At 32.1% G+C, this 26,340-nt stretch overlaps 3 protein-coding genes across 3 annotated transcripts; 2 read left to right on the top strand and 1 right to left on the bottom strand.

Moving 5' to 3' along the window:
- Window positions 1-3,997: 3,997 nt before the first annotated feature.
- LOC107506004 (olfactory receptor 52E4-like) lies at window positions 3,998-4,898 on the top strand. Its single transcript, XM_036221309.1, is given in 2 exon segments — window positions 3,998-4,104; window positions 4,106-4,898. Coding segments are annotated over 2 exon segments (900 nt in total).
- A 3,387-nt stretch (window positions 4,899-8,285) lies between these two features.
- Window positions 8,286-9,233, bottom strand: LOC107506005 (olfactory receptor 52E4-like). Its single transcript, XM_016136459.2, has one exon. The coding sequence runs from the start codon at window positions 9,231-9,233 to the stop codon at window positions 8,286-8,288; it is 948 nt and encodes a 315-aa protein (XP_015991945.1).
- Window positions 9,234-21,675: 12,442 nt separating this feature from the next.
- LOC107506013 (olfactory receptor 52E2-like) lies at window positions 21,676-22,617 on the top strand. Its single transcript, XM_016136465.2, has one exon. The coding sequence runs from the start codon at window positions 21,679-21,681 to the stop codon at window positions 22,615-22,617; it is 939 nt and encodes a 312-aa protein (XP_015991951.2). The 5' UTR covers window positions 21,676-21,678.
- The last annotated feature ends 3,723 nt before the right edge of the window (window positions 22,618-26,340 follow it).

The raw sequence follows: 26,340 nt of genomic DNA, 5'->3' as shown, positions 1-26,340 counted from the left end.
ATAGTATGTTTGGAAGTATAATAATCATGGAAAATGAGCAGTGACTACTAAAGAGCATGAGATTTCTTTTTGTGGTGATGAAAATTAAATTTTGGTTATGGTTGCATAACTCTGTAAATATAGTAAAAGCCGTAGTAAAAAACACTAAAACAATAAATCTTATGGATGTAAATTATATCTGAATTAAGATTTTAAAATATTTCAGAAAGAAATACAAGTTCAAAAATACTTCAAATTTTAAATCCATATTAATCCCATGTATTTAATAAAATGTTAATTATCCTAGGCCTTAAATTGTTTAGTGACTGAAATCAGTCGCCTCCTTATGCCCCTTTTTCTTTTTGTCCTTGGATCAACATATTCTACTCATTTTGCTTTCTCATATTTAAGGGATTCCTTAAATTAATATTTAGGAATAACTCTGCATTCCTTTTATTCATTTCTCGTACATGCGTATAAACTTTAAGTCTTCACTCTTATTCTTTCTATTATTATGCTCCATGAAGAGAGGAGCCACGTTTGTCATATTTTTTTGCTCTTCATGATGCTTAATATTATATGTCAACTTTGCTTGGCTACATGTCCAGATGTTTGGTCACCAATTTAGATGTTGTTGTGAAGGCATTTTTGTTTTAGATTCTAAAGTTTATCCATTATCACATATCACAGAGTCAATTTTAGCTATTTGAAACTGAGTTACAGTCGCAGAAAGCCCTTTATATATTTCTGACTCCAAATTACTGCCCCTAAGTATGTCCGACCACTATCAACGACCATTTCCAAGAAGTAACATATCAAGAATAAAAGCTAAATCCCATTCAAAACAGAAATCATTACAGAATATTTAGATTTAATGTAAGTTGTTAATTTTATATTATGTTCTTTGAGTGTTATTGCGAAATATTGAGTGGTACTTAGATTTTAGAATATCTACCTCTCTGGGTTAATTGAAGTAAATTATTCTATCTTTAAAATAAACTCCAAAATTGAGATATTTATTAAAGCAAATGATATTGTGCTTTTCATGATAAAATATTAAAGTTGACATTTATTTTGATTAGATGTATATTATACCTCATTTCAATGTGGATCATTTTAAACACATACAATACAAACTAAACAGAGATGCATAATGCTCTCATCATCCAATTTCAACAACCGTAAACAACCTATTTTCTCAGAAAAGATGTTTTAAGATAACATTTACATATATTTCAATGCACAAATCTTATCTGTATGTTTTTGACAAATGTATTTGCCTGTATATCATACACCCCTGTTAAAATATAATTTTTCTAGCACTTCAAAAAAATCCTCTTATGTTCCTTCCCCATCCATTTCTGACCTCTCTCAAACCCCTGACAACTAGTAAATAGATATTTTCAACTCCAGTTTTCATTGTATGCTCTAGGACTTCATATAAATGAAATTATGTAGTTAGTACTCTTTAGTAGCTAGTAAAAATTGGTAGCTCGGTGTTATGATTTAGATTCATCTGTGTAATTGGAAGTATAAGTAGTCAATCTACATTTATTACTGAGTAAATTTTCATTTTGTAAACATTGTAAAATTGATTTGTACTTCACTTATTGATGAGTATTTGTGCTGTTTCCACTTTGGGCGATTGCAAATAAAGCTGTGAACATTCTTGTCGAAATCTTTGTGTGGGCTTGCTCTTTCGTTTGTTTTGATAAGCACCTAAGAGTTCCATTGGTGGAGGTAATTTAGAATGTTGTTCCAGATCCTTGCCAAAATTTTGGTGTTTTTATGCTTTTTAATTTTGCCTATTCTAGTGAATGTGTAGTATTATTTCATAACAGTCTTAATGTAGAATTCCTGTTCCTAATGATTTTGAGACTTTTAATGTCACTCACTGCTATATTTTCCCTTGACAAATTTAGGTCATTTTATTTTGCTGTTTTTCTTATTTTTTAATTAAATTAATGGGGGTGATTGGTTAAGAAAATTATATAGGTTTCATGTGTACAATTCAATAATACATCATATATGTAATGCGTTGTAAGTTAACCATACAAAGTTAAATTTTCCTCTGTTTTTTTTTTTGTTGTTTATTTTGGATATAACTTATTTTTTTAGAAATGAGGGATTGTGAATACTTTCTCCCAGTCTTTGCTCTTCAAATTCACTTTCTTAAAAGTAAATTTAAAAATTGATAACATGCGAGACCACTTTTTATGCTTATTCTTTTGTGATCTAAGACACTATTACTTTCCACTGTGATGCAAAAAATTTTTTCCTTCCTTTGATTCTATAGATGTTAGAATTTGAGCTTTTAAAAAATATATCTAGATGTGTTTTAGAAATTTGAATGTTTATATATGTTGTGAAGTTGGAATCAAGGTACTTTTTTTCATAATTACATGCAGTCGCACCAGTATTATTGGTAGAAACAATTCTTCTCTCATTGTATTGTGAGAGTGGACTCTTCATAAAATTGAATTGAGCACATAAAATGCATCTATTTCTGTTTTATATATTATGCTCTATTTACCTATCATTGTGCAAATGCCACTTTGCCTTGATTACTATAGTTTGATAAGGTTGAAGTCCTGTACTATAAGTCCCGCAGTTTTGTTATTCTTTTTCCAATAATTTAGGGTATTTTTATAATTATTTTAGAAAACACTTAAGTTTCTTGGTGTTATTTGAAGCTTTTTTAAATTTATTGATCAATTAAGAAAGAATTGACAGCTTAATATACTCCAGTCTTCTAAACCATGGATACGTTATAGAATTAAAATAAAATGTTTTTGTCTTTTTAATTTCTTCCATGTTTTATAAGTGCTTGCTGTTAAGTACTCCAGATTTTTGATGCCATTGTAAGTGGTATTGTAAATTTTTAAAAAATTATAATTTAAATTTAAATTTGCAATTATTTGTTAATATTCTATAAAAAAAGTATTTATGCTTACACTTGAGTAATGGATGAGCTAAATGATTGGTTCTAAATTCTTTGAATTTTTGTAAATGTTCACGTCACTTATGAACAGGAATATCTACTTCTTTCATTTCAATATTAATGCCTTCTGTTTTTCTTTTTTCTTGACATATTGACCTTGTTAAAAATGTCAGTAAAATATTAACTATATAATTCATGCTAGTTTATATTTTTGCCTTATTTCTAATCCCAGAGACAAAATTTCAGTGTTTCACCATTCAGTATGATATTAGCTATAGATATTTCATAGATTCCTTTCACCAATTGAATAAGTTTTATTTTTTACCTCGTGTACTGAAAGGTTATTTTCAATATCATACATGAATCCTAAATTAATGACTAGTTTTTCTAACTCATTAAGGTTATCATTTGTTTGTATTATTTGTTTGTATAATAAATCACAACTTTATTGACTGTAAAAGAAAAAGACTAACCATCAATTCATGAACTGCAGCATAAAATCACCATTTAATTAAAAATAACTATAACCACTGTCTTATTAGAGAAAATTAACAGAAAAATAATATCTACAGAGAGGATAATATGACATGCAGATGAACCTTGTAAGTGAATATTTCTTGACAATCATATCAAAGTTTCTTTCTATTTTAATTTCCTGTCCTATTTTGAAATAACATTTTGGGGAGTTTACTCTTATGTATCTGCTTAACTAAGTAACTAAGGAAACTTAAAAATGTTACACAAGTTCTGGTTACTAAAAGGGTTCTCAGTTTAAACTAGCATATGCAGAGAACATTTCAAAAAAGAATGAGCTAAAGATGATCATAAATCACTATGCCACATTATCATTAGAAAAGATTGTCCCTAACTTCCACATCACCATGAAATATTAAATTCGAAAGGCAGTCATTTAAATGTCTGATAGAGAAATGACCTCAAATTTTTTTCCATTATGTTCTTAAGAGTTTAATCAGAATGTTATCATATACAATGATATCCGACCATTATATATTCCCTTATGTCTCACCAGAAATACTGAAGAAGACAGGAGAGTATTTTCCAAGAGTTCTCAGGAAGATGTCTTCTGTCAATGACACTGCTTCATATCCTTCTGCCTTCCTTCTGCTGGGTATACTGGAAGCTTTCCATACCTGGATTGCCTTCCCTTTCTTTGTTGTTTACCTAGGACTTTGTGGGGAATATCACAATCCTGCTTGTGATAAAGACTGAACAGAGTCTTCATCAACCCATATTCTACTTTCTGGCTCTTCTTTCCTTTGTTGATCTAGGCCTTTCCACTTCTACCATCCCCAAGAAACTGGCCATCTTCTGGTTCAGTTTTAGGAAAATAAACTTTGAAGGCTGCCTCATACAAATGTTCTTTATCCACACTTACACGGGTATGGAGTCTGACATGCTCTTGGCCATGGCAATTGACCGCTATGTTGCCATCTGTTATCCACTGAGATATACCACTATTCTCACCAACAAAGTGGTAGCCATCATGACCTCTGTTGCACTTGGGAAGCCAGCTCTTCTCGCCACCCCCTTTTGCCTTCTTCTCAAACGATTTCCCTTCTGTGGACACTATATTATTCCCCATACCTACTGTGAACATATGGGAATTGCCCGTCTTGCCTGGGCTAACATAAGAGTCAACATCATCTATGGCTTATTTACCATTGTTATCCTCATCTTTGACTTGATTCTTGTTGTCCTTTCCTATGTTCAGATCCTAAGAGCTATTTTCTGCATTCCTTCCACAGATGTCCAATTCAAAGTGCTTAGCACATGTGGTTCACATGTTTGTGTCATCTTAGCTTTTTATACCCCAGCATTTATCTCCTTTATGACTCACTGGTATGGCAGAAATGCTCCTAGCCACATTCACAAAGTCCTAATCAATCTGTATCTGGCTATTCCTCCTTGTTTAAATCCAGTCATTTATGGGGTCTGGACAAAGAAAATTAAGGACTGAGTTGTAAGAATATTTGTAAAGAAAGTGTGACCCAAATGTATTTGTAAATTGACAAATTCTTTTAGGCTAATCATTTGCTTGTTCGTTTCTCATGGTGCCTAAAAGTGAGACTATGTAAAGGCTGCTTTGGTATTACTTTAGTTTTTATCAGAATCTTTTAAACTCGCCCTCAATAGTTTCTTTATGTAATTTGACTTCTAATATATCATATTGCTTTTTCTCATTGAAAGTGACCAAAGATTATAGAGACAAGTAAAAAATGTGGGGGAGTGATGCTCTCCATTTCAGTAGCAGAATTTATGTACAGATTTGGTAAAAAGGAAAATTTCCTTAGAATACATTTTTTTTGGGGGGGGGTAGATTTTTTACATATAGATGTCCAATTGTTCCGACACCATTTGTCGAAAAGACAATCTTTGTTTCATCGTGTTACCTTTACACTTTCGTCAAAAATTATTGGCTATATTAATATAGGTCTATTTTTTGGTTCTCTATTCTGTTTCATTGATGTATTTATGTATTCTTTTGCCAAAATCATACTTTCTTAGTTACTATAGCTTTATTTTAATTCTTTAAATTCAGTAATGTCTGTTAGCCAATGTTATTCTTTTTATTCAATATTATGTTGGCTATGATGAGTACTTTTCCTTCCCATATAAACTATAAAATTAATTTTTTAATATTCAATAATCATATGCTATAATTGTGATTGAGACTGTATTAAATCTGTAAGTCAATTTGGGAAGAACTGATATATTGACAATATTGGCTTCCTACTCATAAATGTGTGACATTTCTCTATTTGCTTATTTCTTTGACATATTTCTTCAGTTTTATAGCTTCCCTCAGATTGATATTGTACATATTTTTAAAGATGTATACCTAAGTATTTATTTTTAGTTGTATTGTGTATTGTAATTTGTATTGCACTTTTAATTTCAAATTCCAATTTTTATTATTGTTATATAAGAAAAAGATTGGCTTGTGTATGTTAACTTTATATCCTGTAACTTTACATAAATCAATCATTACTCCTAAGTGATTTTATGTATGATAAATGTAGGCCTATGTTCACATAGTTTTGTATGCAAATATTCAGAGCTGCTTTATTAATAATATCCCAAACCAGAAACCAACTCAAATATATATCAACAATGACTTGATAGGCAAATTCAGGCATATTCACATAATATAATATTAATCAGCATTATACAGGAATAAACTGATGATACACAACATATATGGATGAATATTAAATCTATTAAGCTTAGTGAAAGAAGCATATCCCAGAAAAAAGAAAGAGGCATATGATCTGATAAATCTACAAAGAATTTTTTTAAAGTTAACTTAATTTGTAGACATAAGCAGTTACTGCTAGGGAAAGTGAGATGAGTTTCAGGGAAGGGTGATAGGTATGTATTTCAGAGGTACATGAGGAAATCTGAAGGGTTAGAAGGTATATTTATTATCTTTATTATGATAATTATTTCACTGTTGAATATACATGGCAAAATATATTAAATTATACACTTTAAATTTGTTCCCTTTGTTGTATGTCAGACATAAATAAAGTTGTAAAAGCATTTAAAAAATTACTAATGACTCCCATTCTTACTCATAATATAAGCCAAAGACATTAATGTTACCTGGGTATTCTAAATGTTTGGTACCCGAAATATCCTTGAATTTTTTGTCCTGCTCTTCTCTTTTTTCCATATTATCCTCAAAGTATATGGGCTTTCTTTTTTCTTTCAGATTTCCTGGACAGTGAAAATTTCAGGGCTTTTGCTTTTCTATTTCCTCAGGCTAAAATACTGTTTTGTCAGAGATTTCCTTGTTAAATAAACCCTTTATTGCCTTCAAACATTTTCTCACATATCATCATTTTGCAGGTGGTACTTTTCCTGATAACACTTAATATAAATATACATTCTACCACATACACAACATCCCTTCATTTCTCTTTCTTTGTATTTTTCCATATCACTTATCTCTAACTATTACGCTATATTTGTGATTAAAATTTTTTATTAGTAAGATAGTCTAGTGTGGACAAGATGCAATGAGTATACTATAACTAATCTTTCCCACAAATTAAAACTAAAATTTGGGAAAAATACAAAAACAGTTATCTCAGGATTCTATAAAGTTAGCAAATCAGGCAAGTGGAAACAGTGAGTCAAAATTTGAAGAGGTGACTAGTGTCACATAAATTCTCAAAAAAGATTTTTTCTATGTTTTTATCTTCCATTGATTAGTGGGTGGGAACCCAGATAGGATATAGCTAGTTATACAAAAGGAACAAAAGGAAGTAACAAAAAGAAAAAGGAAAGAAAGAAGAAAGGAAGGAAAGAAGGAAGGAAGGAAGGAAGGAAGGAAGGAAGGAAGGAAGGAAGGAAGGAAGGAAGGAAGGAAGGAAGAAAGGAAGGGTTGGTTCTAGAGATTATGTATGAAGTCCCTATTTTCTCCCTGCTTTCCTTCAGTATCACTAATTACATCAAATGGAAGTGGTCTAAACATAGCAATTTAGGATAGAGATAGTGAGATTGGATAAAGAAGCAAGACTTAACTATGTGGTGTCAAAAATCCACTTTAAATATGAATACATAGATAAGTTAAAAAACAAAAAGAAAATAAATATCAATCAAGCAGTATTTTTAAAAAGCCAAAGTGGTTGTATTAACAAAGTACAAAGGAGAATTTAGAATACTTTGAAAATAAACATGAACGTTATATAATAAAATAATCAGTTCTCCAAGAAGACATAAGCATACTAAATACATACGCACTTAATTGCAGAGCTTCAAATCACATAAAAAAGAACAGATAAAATTAAAAGGAAATATAACCAAATTTACAGTTATATTTGGAGAATTCAAGATTCCTGTTTTAGTATCCAATAGGAGAAGTATAAAGAAAAGTAACAGTGAAAAGGTGTAGGATGCAACTAAAAAGTGGATTAGACTAAAATTTATAGCATTAAATACTAAGTGCACATTACTAACTTTTACTTACCATCTCTTTTTATTTGTTATAAACTCCACTAAGGGGTGTCATTTTGTTTCTTTTGTTTTCTTTTGGTTAATCTTATAAACTAATAAACATGTTTCAAAAAGACACTGAGCAAATACATATGCAGGAGAGGGATAATATTGAAATAATCTTACCTTTCTTGAGTGCTTAAATGTGCTAGAAACAGTGCTAAGCACAAATGTTTCACAAATGTTTCACACAGATAGTTGAAATTATATATAACTTCACATACATAATAGTAAGTAGAAGAATTGAGACTCTAATTCCTGGTCTTGCTGACCTTAAAATTGAAGAAATTTATATCAAAGACTTAAAGGGAGAGGGAAATAAGTAGAAAAGTAGGTCTCAGAATTCTCAGTTGATTTTAGTCACAAATAATCGTACAACACTTTCTCGGATCTGTTTGGTCCTTACTCCGTAAATGATAGGGTTCAGCATAGGGGGTACCAACAAGTACATATTGGCCAACAGAATGTGGATGTGCTGTGGTATATGCTTACTAAAACGGTGGGTGAGGAAGGAGAAAAGAGCAGGGATATAGAAGGTGAGGATGACACAAACATGGGACCCACAAGTGCTGAGGGTCTTCAACCTGGCATCTTTAGAAGGAAGATTGAATACAGTATGGAGTATCTGTATATAAGACAGAGAAATGCATGCCACATCAGTTCCAACAATTAAGATAATGACTGCCAAACTATAAATACTATTGATGGAAATGTCGGCACAAGCCAATTTTACCACAGCCATATGCTCACAGTATGTGTGGGGGACAACATTGGTCCGGCAATATGGCCACCTCCTTACCAGAAACGGATGTGGTGTCATTAGCACTAACCCACGTAGAAGTGCCACTATGCCAACTCGAGTCACCACAGAATTTGTGAGAATGGATGAGTGTCTCAGAGGATTGCAGATTGCCACATACCGGTCAAGGGCCATGGCCACAAGAAGCCCTGACTCTACCCCAGAGAAAGCATGGATGAAAAACATCTGAGTGAGGCAGGCATGGAAGTTGATTTCATGATACTTGAACCAGAATATACCCAACATCTTTGGAAGAGTAGAGGTTGACAAGATGAGGTCTGTGATAGCCAACATAGAAAGAAAATAGAACATGGGTTCATGGAGAACAGCCTCAGTTTTGGTGATAAAAAGAATGAGTATGTTTCCCATGAGGGCAGCAATATACATTGAGAAGAAAGGGATAGATATCCAAATATGCATGTCTTCTAGACCAGGTATGCCCATCAGGATGAAGGTACTGGGACTTGAGAATGCAGTGAAGTTAAAGTCAAGCATGGTGATTATGGCTACATGAGGACATACTCCTGCTCTCCTTCCTTCCTTTGTACCTAGAGTAATCAAATGCACATATACTCTGATAAATAAATTAAATGAATTATTCAGTGTAAAAATACAATCAAGCAAATGTATTCAAATATAAAGTGCCCTTTGGTGAGCTTCTCTGAAATTGGAAGTATTTCAACCCTCTTTGCTTGCTATTAATCTCATTAAGGGGTATTTGGGGTAGAGACTATCTTCTCTAACTGCTACTACTGTGCCTTATCCTCAGGCACTTCAGAGTATTCAGCTTGATATTAGGTGTTCTGTATCTGTTATAATCAGGCTAATTGAAAATCTGGATAAATATCAGTTTCCTCACATCCTAACATGGCATTGCTGAAAAGAAAAAAAAAGAAAAAGACATAAGAAAGATTTAATGGTTACTCCTTTAGGGATGATACATATGTATATAATCTGCAGTCCTCTGGAATCTTCTGAGACATTAATTTACTCTCTCTATATATACATATATATTCCCCAAGGAGTAACTATTAAATCTTTCTTTTTATAATATTTATATTGAGATGCTAACTATGGTACATGTGCTTCTTACTACACCTAAGAACATGGATGATACCTTAGGAAAGAAAGATAGTGAGCTCTCAATCAATCATCAAGATTTAAAGTTAGCAACAGTTTCTACTTTTCATAACATAACATGTACCACAAAAATGCTAAGAGTCATTAATCACTGCCCAACTGCTGATTTGGATAAATGATGATAAAGTTACCATTATTACTCTTAAATTATAAAAGAAGAAACTTATACTTTACATAAGCTAAATATTCTTCCAAAGTCACATGATCAGCATGTACGAGGAGAAGATAACACATCCTAGTTTCACTCCAAAACTTCACCTTTGTTCTTCTACATATGCAATCAAAATAAAGAAAACATTAATGTTTTTCACAGTTTTTATTGTGAACGATTACTGCAGAGTACCTAAAAACAATAATGCCGGATGTCCTTATTTATTTTATTTTACAAATGTGGATTTATGGATTGACATGGTTTATAAAAAATCCATAAAATAATCCTAAACTTTTCTATTCCAACATCTCAGTTGATACTAAGATGTTCATTGTGAAACTAGTGGTCAGTATGTTATTCCTTATGAATTATTCTCAAGCCCAGAGAATATATCTGCACACACTCCTTTTTTCAAAATTGATAACAGATGACTGGTGGACTGGAAATCCTATAAGGATGGTTAAGGAAAACCTCCAGAGCATCCTGATCTAACCTTGTAAGTGGCTTACATGTGGCAGGACTACAATGGTTTACCTGTTCATATGAGGCAGTCTGGAGAAGTCTCTAACTTATCTTCAGAGGGACCACATTGCCCTTCTCTGCTCTGTGCTCTCAGTCTGTTTCAGTACAGCTGATTCTCAGGGATCTACAGTAATTTTGAATATTTATTCCTCATCTCTAGGAAGCTCTTCACTGCCTATCACTTCTTTGGCTTGAGAGAATATAGATGAGTTGTCTATGCCTCCGGATTAATTGTATTGTGTTGAATCAAAGGCAGGAACTTAAAGATCTGAATCACTCGCTCAATAGAAGTCTCCCTGCAGGTTTTATAATCCATTTGAGAACAGTCCCAGGGGTTGAAATTCTGCAGCAGATATTTTTCACCTGTGTGAATTATGGTATAAATTGGGACACAAAGGATACAAAAAAACAAGATTATTGGGAAGTTATTTAATAATGTAATAGACATTTTTAAATGTTTAATGTGATTCCATTGTTCTCCTGAGAACATTTTATGTATTAACTCATAAATTTTATCCCCATTCTAAGATGAGGAATATTAAGTGACTTCTATAAGGTTTAACAGCTGGCAAATAATGGACTTTGTTTCTAGTTCACACACTGATTCTAGAATTGTTATTATTAATTATAGCAATAGATTGTCCCAATGATGTAATAGTCTATTTGTATTTGTGTATAGAAGAAATAAGATAGGGATTATTTCATATCAAACATTAGAAAATACCAACATCATTGATTTGATTATGAATACTGATTAAAGGCTCCCCCGCCCCAACCCCATTTTTAAGTCCATGAAAGAACTAGTCCAAATCTAGGCTTTCTCTTCCTAATTAACCCCCTTCCAATGTACTTACTCTTAAAAGATGAACTCTTACCTCAGAGTGAAAATTAACAGATGTCACCAGACAAAAGCTCTCGATCTTATCCTGTTCTACCATTAGGTTTATTTATATATACATTGAGCTAATGCATTTTTCATGCTTTCCCTTTTTTGTTCTGAAATAAATTTTTATATTCTTTTATCTATATATGTCATTCCATCAACATTCTCAAATTGTTCATGCACTTTAACCTTCACTGTCTCTATCTGCTCTATCCCATTACACAACTTAAATATATTTACCAATAGAAAGTACGTGGACAAATTATGTAGAGAAAATATTCGCGCTGAAGTGAATGCAATAGCGAATCATACAATAGATCTTATTTTTACTTGCAATCAGGAAATTAAAATTGTATATAAAAATAATACAACTCATACATTATTTTTTAACCAATAGAATATCAAGATTGATTATAATAAGTGTTAGTGTGATTTGGATTAAAAAGCAACTGTTATGCACACTTGATTGGAGAAATTGACCCAAATTTTAGAAGAAAACTGTGTAGTAACCATTATTATTTTAAAAAAAAATTTGGCAGAACAGTTTAACTACTTGTCATCTTAGGGAATGAATAATGTTCACATATACACATGGAAGTATATACAGTGATTCTCATTGTTAAACTGCCTGCAAGACAATAAAAATGAAACATTTAATATGTCCATCAATAAAATAATAAGTTAAATATATAGAATATTTATATTATAGAATGTTCAAAAGCACTTAAAATAAATTATATTTATAAAAAATGACGTAGAAGGACATTCAAATGAAAAATAGCAGAAATTTGATTTTTTCATTAACATTGAAACATTTGTAAAACATTAAACATTTGTGCATGTGCATATGTGTATGTACATATATTATATAAACACGTTTATACTAAGAAATTTATAAATACAGAAAACAATCTAAAAAGATGCGTACTCAATTTAGAAAAGATCTAAAATATAGGATAAATGAGAAAAATATGGACAGCATAATATAGCTACATCACTGTGGTTTGACTTTTTAAAATAGTGTCAATGTACTCTATATCTTCACGTGTTACCTATATAGTTTAAGGTAAGCAAATAAATAAATGCAGAGTTACAACTGTATTCATCAGAAAAAAAATACAAACCAAGAAATTATAAATGAGATTTGGCTTCTTATGTTTTGTAAAATATTAGGAATTTTTCTAACCTCTTAAAATACTTTCTCTCTTATCTTTCTGTCTAGAGAACAGGTCACCTATTCAATTCATGAAGCTGATGGCTCGTGTCTTCATTCTTCATGGTATTTCTTCACATGCAAAACATCTTAGTAAATTGGTTAGAAATGAAGACTCTACTCACATATCAGCTTCTCTGAGATTTCTTTTTTTTGAGAAACCTTGAACTATCAATAACATCCACCCCACCCCGCCGCAGTGTCCCTGTGGTCTGTGCACATGTCTTACTCGTCTTCTGTCTCTTGTCATATCGTATTTTATATTTCTGCATCTCTTTTTCCTTTATTATACTGCAAATTTTTACTTGGCATAGGACATGTATTTTCATATTTTATCTTATTCCAATGAATTAATGAAGATAAAAAAAGAATTACTATTATTCTTCTGGTAAATAATTTCAACATAAATGTAAGACAATTAGAGGAATCACTATAGATTTATTATAGTCCACATAGTCCTTAAACACTATGGTATATTAACAGTTTCCTGATTATAACATTAAATCTTTCAGACATACTCAGGGATCAGTCTTCAACAAAATTGAATTCTATCTGCATTTTTTCTTGTCTGATTAAAGGATGCAGAAAAAGAGAGAACAGAGGAAAAGAAACTCATATTTGCTTTTGAGAAGAATAAAATAAGTAAACTATAATGTCTTCTGGGAAATTCTACATCCCTATGCATCCCTTAACAAAAGTAAAGCAAATCTACTTGAATTGGCTTATATTAAGATACTATATTATTTACATTGCGGACATTATTCCAGTTAATCCTAAAGGAAGTTTTTGGACAGATAATTATACTTATAATACAGAATAAAAATAAGCTCAGAATGTTCACTTAAATTTCTTAAAGCTATTCTACTATGAACTCAAGGAGATGGAATTCAAACCCAAGTATAATTATAACATTTATAATCTTTATATTAAACTTCACATTAGGAGATGAGTACCCCATAAAATTTTATAAATGTAAAACAACATAATGCATGTAAGTCTGCTTTGAGCAGCATGAAACATTGCTCAAATATCTTAGATTTTCTCAGATGATAGGATTGATACATCTATACTCCAATCTTTTTCTTCATCGGTCTTCCTCTGATATACTAAACTAAACAGAAAAACTTATGTACAGATTTATTCTCAAGCAAAGTTACAGACTAATTTTAACCCATAACAGTGTAAACAGTGGCAGTCTATTCAGGGGACACCAACCCAAATGAGTTCAGTTGCCCCAAGAAATTCTACACATGCCTGTTTTTCAAAGCCTGTTTGCTCTAATTAGAGCCCTGAAACCTTCTGTTTGGCTATTGTCAACCTAGCCCCTGACACAGATAAGAGTGACCACACTTTTACCTTGCTGGGATTCTATGGAGATCAGGATGAGCATCTACCTGGTCTGAGAAAACCTTTAGTTCTCTCAAGGCTTACAGCTTTTTCCAAATGCACTCAGCTATAGACATGTTTTCTAATTTTTGAGGCTCCCATGGGCAGGGAGTGGAGAAGGCCTCTTGATGGTGTCAAGGAAAAAAACCATTGGGAGTTAAAAATTTTAATTCAAAAGTCAGGACCCAAGCTTTTAGGGGTAACATCTTAATCACGAGAGAATCCAAGAAGGCTGGAGGGAGGGAAAGTGAATCTTTATAGATTGTCTCTGGAGCCTACCTCTCAGAATCATTTGCTCTTAAATATATCATATGTATGTATCAAAAAAGGAAAGATATTATTGTGTGTTCACCACCCAAAGTCAAAACTACTTACATGACCATATATTTGATACACTTATCCTTATCTACCTCCCTCCATTCCCCCTTTCCCTCTGGTAGCCACTAAACTGTTATCTGTGTTTATGACGTTTTGCTTGTTTTTCTTGTTCATTTGTTGCTTTCAGTTTTATATCCCACATATGAATGAAATCAAGTGGTTCTCAACTTTCTCTCTGACTTATTTCGCTTACATTAATAATCTCGAGATCCATACATGTTGTTACAAATGGCAGTATTTCATCTGTTCTTATGGCTGAGTAATAATATTCTGTTGTATAAATATATCATTTCTTCTTTATCCAATCATCTATCAAAGAGTGCTTTGATCGTTTCCATGTCTTGGCCACCATGATTACTGCTGCAATGAACATCGGGGTCCATATATATTTAGAGACAAATGTTTTCAAATTTTGGGGGTAGATACTCACAAGAGGGATTGCTGGGTCACATAGTAATTCTATTCTTAGTTTTTTTGAGGAACCTCCATACTGTTTTCCATAGTGGCTGTACCAATTTACATTCCTACCAGTAGTGTATGAGGATTACTTTTTCCCCACAACCTCTCCAACACTTGTTATTACTAATCCTGCTGTTGATAGCCGTTCTAACAGGTATGAGGTGGTATCTCATTGTGGTTTGATTTGTATTTCCCTAATAGCTAGTGAGGTTGAGCAATTGTTCATATGTCTGTTGGCTGTTTGTATGTCTTCTTGACAGAAGTGTCTATCCAGGTCCTCTATTTTTAAACTGGATTTTGTTGTTATTGTTTAGTAGTATGAGTTCATTTTGTATTTTGGATATTATTCCCCTATTACAGATGTAGTTTCCAAAAATCTCCTGTTCATTTGGTTGCCTTTCGGTTTTGTCGATGGTTTCCTTTTGCTGTGCAAAAGCTTTTTAGTTATAGTCCCATTCATTTATTTATGCTTTTACTTTTCTAGGCTTTGTCACCAAATGCATAAAATTCTCTCTAATCAAAAGTCCATGAGATTAGTACTTATATTTTCTTCTATACCTTTAAGTCTTATATTGAGGTCTTTGATCCATTTTGACTTACTTTTGGTGTATTTTGACAGATAGAAGTTTAGTTTCATTCTTTTACATATGACTTTCCAATTTTCCCAGTACTGTATATTGATGAGGCTTTCTTTTCTCCATTACATATTTTTGGCTCATTTGTCAAAAATTATTTGCCCATTTATATGTAGATTTATTTCTAGGCTCTTAATTCTCTATTACTGGCATGTGTGCCTTATTTCTGTCAATACCATGGTGTATTATTGAATTGTGTGCTTGAAACCTATATGATTTTATTAACCAATGTCACCCCAACAAATTTACTTAAAAATAAATAAAACCACTTAGATCTTTCCCCTTAAAAAAAGAAAAGCAATCACAGTCTCTAGTCTCTTCATTTTAAACAATGCCTTTTTATTTTTAATATAGAAAATATAAAGAAAAAACTAACATTGATTATAAGGTTAACTTGATTTGGTTTAATTTTGTTCTATGATTTTATCATTTGTATAATTTTGAATATTTAAATCATATTAGAATTTAAAATTGTATATCATAAATTTAAGTTTTGTGTTATGACACATACCTTAATTATTTTCATAATTCATCAGAATAAATTTCACAGAAAATTTATTGTATTATATAAAATAAAATGGAGATTTTGGTCAAACTGGAATTGTATCAAAACATGAATATGGAAAACTTGACATATTTAAACATACAATCTTCTCAGCCATTTAAAAGTATTCTAGGCTCTTCTAGGCTCCTTGAAGAACTTGAACAATTTTAAAATCATTATTGTGTCGATGTCACTAATTTTTAGATTGTAGAACTTGAAATTTTATCATTTTATTTTTACACTTAATTATATTTTTATATATGTCTTAAGTCTTGTGTAAATTACATATATACAGTGGGGCCCCATTATATGGGGATTTCATATTTACAAATTTGTCTACTCCCTAAAATTTATTTATAAACCGAAATAAATGTCTGTGGCACTTGAACAATCATTTGAAGATATGTAAAGAACAGAGAAAAATTTGAGTTGCCTGACAAGCACATTCCAAGCTGAATTTGAATAAAGTGATGCTCTGACTTCTCACTTTTGGCTGTAAACAAGTGTCATTTTTGTGTTCTATTCATGTTTTTCTTATCTTTATGCTTTTGTTGATGATTCCATTGTTTAAAATGGCCCCCAAGTATAGCGCTGAAATGCAATAGACTAAATAGATATTTTTTATTTCTTTATAAAGTGCACTGGAATAAAATACTTGGCTAGTGTTCCTAAGTGCAAGAAGGTTGTGATGTGGAGAACATAACTGTGTTAGATAACATTCTTTCAAGTAGGAGTTATAACATTGTTGGTTGTGAGTTTAAAGTTAATGAATCAAAAATATAGTACATCCGGACAAAGGAAGAGGGAATTCACCTATCTGAATATGAAGACACTCTGGAAAGCACTAATGTAACATCTGTAGTGTGTGATAAAGGAATGGAAATGATGAAAAGGAGGTTACATTTGTGGATTCATGAGATGACAATTAATTTAAAAAATGTAGCGCTCCGCATTGTTGTGAGGTCAAAGATACTTATATTGCTTTCGCCTAGAGTCAAAAAAAAAGTCAAACTCTTCTTGGCTGTGCTGGCTAGCTAGCACATTTTGAAAGGCAACGAGTCGTGAAAAATACTATACTTACAGCTGAGGCTGCTTTTGCTTATCAGGAGACTGCAGAAGAATTTTTAAAATGCCTGTTACAAGAAAGTACACAAGAAAAGGATGCTGTGGAAGAGGGAGTTTTCAGCACTGATGAGACTGGCTTATTGTATAAGAATGTTTGTGAATGAACATATTCATGCAACTGGACTCCAAAGCTTATGGCTTGTAATTATTTAAGGACTATACCATTAATGATTTGTAAGAACTATGTATTAAGTGAAGTATCTTGATGCAGAAACACAAATCAAACAAGGTTATGTATTGGTTGATTAACAAAAATGTTGTGCCAAAAGAATCACAGAAACCTAGCTCTGTATTTCCAGTAGGAGCAATAATTCCATCCTTTCTAATTCATTATTCACAGTTACTTTATAGAAAAGAACTAAGAATGAGAATTGACTATATGTGTGTGAATACCTGTTGTATATGTGTGTGTACAACACACAAACACACACACACACTCTCAAGGGTGGGCTTGCTTTCTCTCTCCCCCATTAGAAAATTCATAGGCTGAGAGAATCTCCCTTGATGCAGAGCAGGGACAGATTGGAGGAGGGGTGATGTAAATAAAGTAAAACTTTGCTTTTTATCCTTTCTAATCTATCTTTTCTTATTCTATATCATACTGAGTTCTCGTAAACACTTATCTGGAACTCTCACAAAGATATTTTCATCTATTAATGGTTGTTAAATTGGCATTTCCATGAGTGGAAGGAAAACTACTGGGACCTCCTAAAACTGTCATCTTACTACCCTAAACTTCACTCTTTGGCCTTCCTTAGAAGCCAGTGCTCCCTAAGGCTCTCTTCTTGAGAAACTAGAATCTTCAGAGATCTCGTGTTCTTTACAAAACCAGCTCTAGGGGATATTCTATTGAAAGCCCTTCCAGGCAAAGAATAGTGCCCTCATAACAACTGAGCAGTTTGAGACAAGACAGAGACAGGATTCCATCCTGGTGCTCTGGTGAGTCTTCCCTATTCCCTAACTCACAGTGCATTCTTATTTCACAGTGATGGGCAAAAGAAAAGAAGAGGGATAGGAGAGGAAGAGAAGAGATACAAGATAAGTTTTGGAAGAGGAAGACAAGCTGAAGCTTAGGGAAAGAATAAGATCACATTTCGGAAGGGCCATATAGCACTAGAAAAACATATGGGGTGTCATCCTGAATCCTTTTGGTGTGCATTTAGAAAAAACCAGTATCCTGATATCTAAAGAATGATGGATAACATAGTATCTTTGGACTAGGTTCAATATGTTTTAAAGAATTATCTTTAAAACTAACAACATATTTAGGGTTTTTATCTTTATTTTGTATATTTTATTTATAGATGAAAATGCTTATCTATTTTCCTTTGATTACAGAGTGAATAAGCCATGATACTGGTTTCAGTACACTTAGTATCACCGTAGAGCTCATGCTTTTAAGCACTGCAAAGTACTGTGCTCTAATAAATCCACGAAGTGATGAGAGTCTAAACTAGCCCTATTAAGATGGAACAAATGTACCAACTTTAAAGATACTGGAGAACTCGTATTAATTGTATTTTTTTTTTATGTGTGAGGAAGAGAGGAGGTTGCTATTCAGAAATTTTGATCTAGCCAGTTCATTAAATAGTAATGATGTAAGACAGTTATAAAATTTCATTTTTCTGTATGTCTTCCAATTATTTTCTCTTGGTTATTCATATTACTGTGTCTCTACTTAACCAACTACTGAAGACCCATTGAAGAATACAATTATCTGAGTTGAGAGATATAATTCCTTAATTATTTTATTTTTAAGTACAGAGCATAATACCATTTTCCCCTCTAACAACAACAATAAAAAAATACTTACAAAAAGTCAGAAAGGTAACTCCTTTAATGGTGAACTTTGCCTCTATCAGCTAAAGTACTTTTCTTATTTATTGAGAATTTGTTGCATATAGGTATGATGAAAAAGGAAAAACATTGTTTTTCTACATTCCTCATACTATTGCCTACATTTCCAATCTTCAGAGGTGTTATTTAAGAATACAAAAATTTTATTCCATAAAATAACCTTCCTTTGGAACTTACACTGATAAGTCACAGAATCTTTTGCTTCCATAATTGAACCCTAATTTCACATCTTTGTTGTCCACATCACACTTTTTTAGAGTATTTACTATTCCAGTACCAGGCCAGAATATTATAGAAAAAAGACTTTTTTCTTTTGGACACTTCAGAAAGTATCTTCCACACACACAAAAAATGTATTGTTCTTAGCTTCCCTTCCTTACCACTGTTTACTATATCTTCCTGGGAGTCCCCTGTTTCCTCATATTGTACTGTCCTTCTGTTACTTTTTTATTCTGGACAGCACACTCTTCTTGACTTTGCTTCCCATATATCAATGTCTGGATAATACTCTGACTGTCTTAGTGAAGCTGTGATCATAATAGGTATTGCTCCCCTGGAAATCTCCAATGATACAAAATGATGAAAATATACTTTTTATTACAAAACAATCACACATAATGAATCCTTTAAATATATGCCTCCAACAAATGCTGTAAATGAGATACATGAAAGAATGGAAGAACAGTGGAGCTAACTTTGAAAGTGATAGATTCAGAATACGCTTTTAATCTAGTCTCTTCAAAATATTTTCCATATATCTTAAACACTTAAAATTACAAATGCCTCCGATTCATGATGAACATGCTGATATTTATTATTCAGACGGCCATGGCCTTAAAAGAGATTGCGTGTTTGTGTGATTGTGTGTGGAGAGGAAACTGTATATATGATATGAGTGGGGCATGAATTATCTTTTCCTTATTTCCATTTTAATTTATTTATTTCCTCTCTACCTTTTTGCTATAGCCTTTTAACTATAAGCATTTCAAGCATTTGGCAAGTCTCTTAAATTATTTGTGGTTCAGATCCATATGTAAAAATAGGGTTAAATATGTTCTCCTATATGTGTTTATAAATATTAGAGATGATATTTTCACAGATTTTGGCAACACTGAAAGGACTAGGCAGTACCTGAATAAACTGCTTCTTTTTAGTGGCATAAATATATACAAGCAGGTGATATAGTACTGAGATACATAGAACTCTGGACTCAAATGTCTGCATTTGAATCTAGACTCTATATCCACCACACAAGACCTTGGGCAAGTTCTCCAAATCCTCTCTGACTCAGTTTCTTTATCTCTATAATGAGGCCCCTAATAGTATTGCCTATGGAAAAAGTTTGAAATGAGTTAATATATGTAAATATTTTAGAACAGTACTTAAAATATAGGAAATACTGTGTGAATATTTGATATCTTTAATTTCATATAAATTGGGGTATTGTTTTCTGATCATTAATTAATAAGGGAAGTTGGAATAAATTACACGCATGATAAATTGGAAGTTTGCATAACTACAGCTCAGAGAAAAGAAGGAAAATGTCTAATTCTGTCTTGTAACTTGAATATTCTGGAAAGGGGTAAAGGGAGCGAAGTTTTGGAGACAATAACCATGGAACAAGCAGTAAGCTAGGCCATTTGAATAGAAAATTATTTGATCCTTATAAACTATATAAGGAAAGTGTTGTTAGTCATATTTTAAACATAGAAAAGACAAACTAGTGATATCTGTAATTAGCGATCAAGAGCAAGTAGCTTCACCAAGACTTCACCAACATATCTTTCACTTGTAAAATGGAGATGATGTTGTAACTATCTTGTTTTTTTGGATGAGAAATAAGTTTATTTAGGAACTAATGTCTGGTTATTGATAAGCACTCTGTGAGTGTCATTGAATAGATACATACCAGTCTTAATTGTCTATTCATGCTCTTCCCTGTTTTCTTTTGGAGCAAAAGAAAGCTTTTTACTAAATAAATAAGTAAATACATAAATAAATAGATGGTAGCTGATAATGTTATTTTGAATACATCTACTTCTTATTTTGTATAATAAGGTATAAACAGTAACAAATGGGTTGATTTTAATCCTTCATATTTATTTTTAGCATTTGAGATTATATCGTATTGAATCTATGTGTTCACCAACACTTACTATACATCTTGTGTGTTAATACCTGTATGTTGCCATCTAACCAAATAGAACCAATAGAAATAACTATTTATAGAAGCTAGCAGATCTCTTTGAATGACAAAATTGAAAGCAAATTATGTTGGTGAAGATTAAAGGAGATAATGATGTAATTGTTAAGGCAAAATCTTAGCATACTACCAATGATGAGAATATTGCAAATGAAACCATTCTCTCTAACAAAGAAGAAAGGTACTAACAAAGATTAATATGTTATATAGATTTTTTTTATTACAATCCACTGCATAAGTTCTTTAAAAGTCTTCTTATTGAGAATTCACTTCACATTGGTCTTTATGAAATATATTTCTAGCTATGTGAATTAACTGAGGTGAGACTATTCACAATTATATGTTCCTTTTCTTTAGATTTAAAACGTTACAGAGTTTTATCTGGTATTCTGCAGATTGGTAAACACACTTACCTAAAAAACATGGACATGTGAACTACCTAGCATGATGTCCCTTCCTAATGACACTCAGTTTCACCCCTACTCCTTCTTGTTGCTGGGGATCCCAGGACTGGAAACACTCCACATCTGGATTGGCTTTCCCTTTTGTGTAGTGTACATGATTGCACTCATAGGGAACTTCACTATTCTGTTTGTGATCCAGGCTGAGAGCAGCCTGCACCAGCCTATGTTCTACTTCCTGGCCATGCTGGCTACCATTGACTTGGGTCTCTCCACAGCTACCATTCCTAAGATGCTCGGAATCTTCTGGTTCGGTCTCAGGGAGATCATCTTTGAAGCCTGCCTCACTCAGATGTTTTTTATCCACAATTTCACGGGTATGGAGTCAGCAGTCCTCTTGGCAATGGCTTATGACCGTTATGTGGCCATCTGCAACCCACTCCGATATAGCACCATCCTCACCAATAAGGTTGTTTCTGTGATTAGTCTTGGTGTGTTGCTGAGGTCATTTATTTCTGTTATTCCATTCGTATTTCTCATTTTGCGATTGCCCTTCTGTGGGAATCACGTCATTCCCCATACCTACTGTGAGCACATGGGTCTCGCTCGTCTGTCTTGTGCCAGCATCAAGATCAATATTATTTATGGTTTGTGTGCTATTTCAATCCTGTTTTTTGACATCATAGCCATTGCGCTTTCTTACATTCAGATATTGCATGTTGTTTTCCGTCTTCCTTCCCGTGAAGCCCGAATCAAGTCTCTCAGCACATGTGGTTCACATGTTTGTGTAATTCTTGCTTTCTATACACCAGCCCTCTTTTCCTTTATGACACACCGCTTTGGTCAAAATGTCCCCCACTATATCCACATACTTCTGGCCAATCTTTATGTTGTATTACCACCAATGCTCAACCCTGTCATATATGGAGTCAGAACCAAGCAGATCTATGACCATGTAAAGAAAATACTGTTAAAAACATGAGGAACTGAAAAAGAATAGTACCTAACATATATGAAATGGAACTTTTAAGCAGAGAAATACCTTGTTATATTAAGTTAAGTAAATTTAAATATGCTTTACAGAAATGTTTATTTATTTTGGCTCCTTTCTGTATTTTAATGTGTTCGAAGAGTGAAAGTTTAAGTTTCATTATCCAGTTCACATGGTAAATGATAGCTTATCAAGCTTTATATATATGATATTTTTATCACTGGTATCAATAGATTTCAAGTAGAATTTACAGAATGTGCCATATTTTTTTTTTTTCCGTACACCGGCTACCCTATATCATTTCTGTGAATTTTTTGATAATTCTCACTCCCTTTTTATCTCCAAGCCTCTCTGTATTTGTTTCTTTCACCTTACTCTGTATCCCACTCTCGTCCTTCCCTTTTTTCCCCTCTATCTTCAGAAGCCACTCATCCTCATTCTGTTATAAATATTTAAACATCTAAAATTCTGCCATAGATTAAGTACTGATTTTGTACATGACAATGAAGTGAGTAAATGACTGGGACTACAAAAATCTCCCTTATAAATTTTTGTGTGGTTTGTCACATTTAGATTTTCATAGACTAACCTATAATGTAAACATGAATAAAGGAACCACTTATAACCTACTGAGGTTGCTTAATTTCATCTCCCAGCTCTGTTTTCCAACTTACTTTTAGGCTCATTTGTAGTTGTTTCCTTTGTTCTGTTATTCTTCATATGATTTTAACAGCTAAGCAGAAATTGAGTTCAGTTCTAATTCTGTCTTGAATATATAACTTTTAATAATCCTCAACATCATAATTCTGTAAATATAGTCATAGTGATATGTCAAAGATAAACCATGATGACTTACTTATACCATGTTCCTAAAGTACTATATATTTCACAGTTTTACATAATACAGTATAGTGTTCTGTATTTTGCGAATAGTAGATATAAAATAATTGTTAGCTGTTAGTATTATCATTATTATTTTATAAGTATGTTTCGTTTTTTATTCTTACCATTGATAACAGTGTTTCTACTAGAGATGTTTATACATTTTTTAATATCACCCTCAGATAAAATACCCTGAAGCCAATGTGATGTAATTAAAGTTCAATAGTATCAAATATAATATGAAGATATTATATATGTACATTATATATATATATACATGCACACACAAGTTACTAATGCACAACTAATTTGTTGACATTTAGTAAGCATTGTGATTGTCCTGAAATTTTTTTTTAAAGGAAATTAAATGCTCATTTTCCCTATGTCCACCACAAATGACATTTATATTTTTCATATATATGTTAAACATTATTTCTTAGTCTTTAAAACAGGAATTTTTAATTTTGAAATAATTATTCACATAATGTATTTTTTTTCTTTCTCCATAGGTAGTATGAGGGAAGTTATCTCCATAATCTTTGTCATCTAGCTCGTATTCTCTTCATTTGAACCTTATGTTCCTCTTTCTAACTTTCTCTATCCTAATTTCTTTCATCAAGGATGCGATAACCCTATCTCTGAAGTACCTTTACCACTAGCCACTGTTGGTCTTCCAGGGCAGTTCATTTTATTTCACAAGTATCTCTTAGATATTTTTCTTTCTGCCTCTGATGCTATGGGCTTATTTGGTATTTTTAGAGGCCAGCATAGATATTTGCACTTTTGCTGCGTTCTTCACACCAAACGTCTCTCCCAAGTTCACTTTTCCTATCACACTTACCATCTTTCTTGGTCTTCATTTTCTAGAGATATGTCTATTTCTTGATCAACTCTTCTACTATCCAAGTATGCCTACTTTATAAGACTTATTGCCTTGCCTTTCCCTATTCACTAAATACAAGTGCCACACCAATTTTCTGGCATTTGCATTTTAATTTTAAAATCTACCATTCAAATAAACTCTTTATTCACAAAAAGGAAAACATCGGTACACATGGGAATGACTTTCTATATGTCAGCAAATTCTGGGGCAATTTCTCTTACACTGGTGAAAGTAGAGCGATACTCACTTTTCTTTATTTAATATGCACTTACGCTTAGTTCTCTTACAACCTAACATTATAATACCATGCAGTGAGTGCCTATCATTTTCTCTCTTCGTGGACCATAAGGAATTTGACTCACACGATTATTCAATAAATGTCTACTAAATGAATCAATCTAAGAAAGAATGAAAGAACTTATATGCTTATTATTAGTCATAGTATAACACAAGAAAATGAACATTAAATGTATCTAATAGTGTAAGTTACCATTGCCAAAAGTAATGTGTAGAGAAAAGGCTGCAAAAAAGAAGAATATTATATTGCATTGAGAAGATGTGAGTACACATATAGAGGATAATTTGGTGACAGAAAGAAGGGAGGGTTGGAGAGCTGGGAGAATAGGGTGAAGGATTAAAGATGGACAAATTAGCAGTTGATATATGGTCACAGAGATGGGGAGCACGGTGTAGGGAATGCAGTTAGCATTAATACATTGGCTAGATGGAAAACCAAAGTAGAGAAAGAGCAACTAGGGGGATCGTTTTATAAACTATATAATGTCTAACCAATGTACTATGTACTTGAAACTATAAAATAAAAAGATGTGAGTAAATGATTTAATTCTAAAAATAGTAAATGTGAGAGCACAGCACATCTTCCCATCTCAAATAATGGATTCATGCAAAATGTAACATAAATTAGCAGATTCTTTGCAACAATTGATCTTAATGTTATATAATAATTGTTTTAAACACTTTTACAATCATTATTCTGGTTAGGATGTCTCAGGTTGCAAAAAAAAAAAATAAAGAAAATCATGGTATAATTTTTTTTGACTATTATAAAATCTATTTTACATAACAATAAGCCCAGTAGAAGATCAGGATCCAAAGTTGGTTTTTCAATGATCCACAATGTAATTAAGGTTTTTTTCCTCCAGCCTTTAAAGAGCTGAAAAACTTCTCTCAACAGTCATCTTAAATTGAATAAATATTTAGTACCCAAGGTAATTCCCAATGCATCAAGTGACTTAATTTCTAGATGTCTTCTTCCTTAACTATAATTTATTCATTAAATATATAATTACAAAGAATATACTGACAGATATCCTGTTGATGAGGAAGATGTAAGTATAATAAATATGGCCCCACTTATAAGCAAAAGCTTATAGTAAACATACAGAGATTTACATGTAATTATTGTATATACTTGTATCATATACATAGCACTAATTGCAATTGTAAAATATTGGGGAACTGTGTAAGAATGGGGTATCATTAAATAAACATATATTGTATACATTAATAAAACTTTACACAGAAGAGCTTTCACTATTTTTTTTTCGAGTGAAAATAAAATCACCATTTTTTCAAAGCCATATGTATGTACAAATATTTACAGAAAACATTTTAGTTATTAGTGACTTTTACAAATATATATATTTGACTTTATGTGTACATTTTATTTTTTCAAATTGACTAAATGATAGATATAATTTAATAAAACTTATGTAAGTAAAATTAAATGTAAGTATAAAACTGTAGTTGATTGCTGAGAGATAAAAGTGGCATAATATCACAGAGTATTTTAAACAGTTCCCAGTGAATTTTCTTCATGTATTATTCTCAAGACCCCATATTTCTGTTTTATTCCTGGTGGTTTTTTTCATTCAGAAAAGGAAAATCAATGAAATTTTTTTGCTTATTCACTTTATGTTTGTATGTGT

This window comes from Rousettus aegyptiacus, unplaced genomic scaffold, assembly GCF_014176215.1.
Source record: "Rousettus aegyptiacus isolate mRouAeg1 unplaced genomic scaffold, mRouAeg1.p scaffold_m13_p_5, whole genome shotgun sequence".
Classification (NCBI taxonomy): domain Eukaryota; kingdom Metazoa; phylum Chordata; class Mammalia; order Chiroptera; family Pteropodidae; genus Rousettus; species Rousettus aegyptiacus.
This window is presented reverse-complemented; position numbering and strand designations above follow the sequence as displayed.

Bases quoted from the DNA above. Each gene is read 5' to 3' on its own strand.
- LOC107506005 (XM_016136459.2), bottom strand. From the start codon at position 9,233: ATGCTTGACTTTAACTTCACTGCATTCTCAAGTCCCAGTACCTTCATC.
- LOC107506013 (XM_016136465.2), top strand. From the start codon at position 21,679: ATGATGTCCCTTCCTAATGACACTCAGTTTCACCCCTACTCCTTCTTG.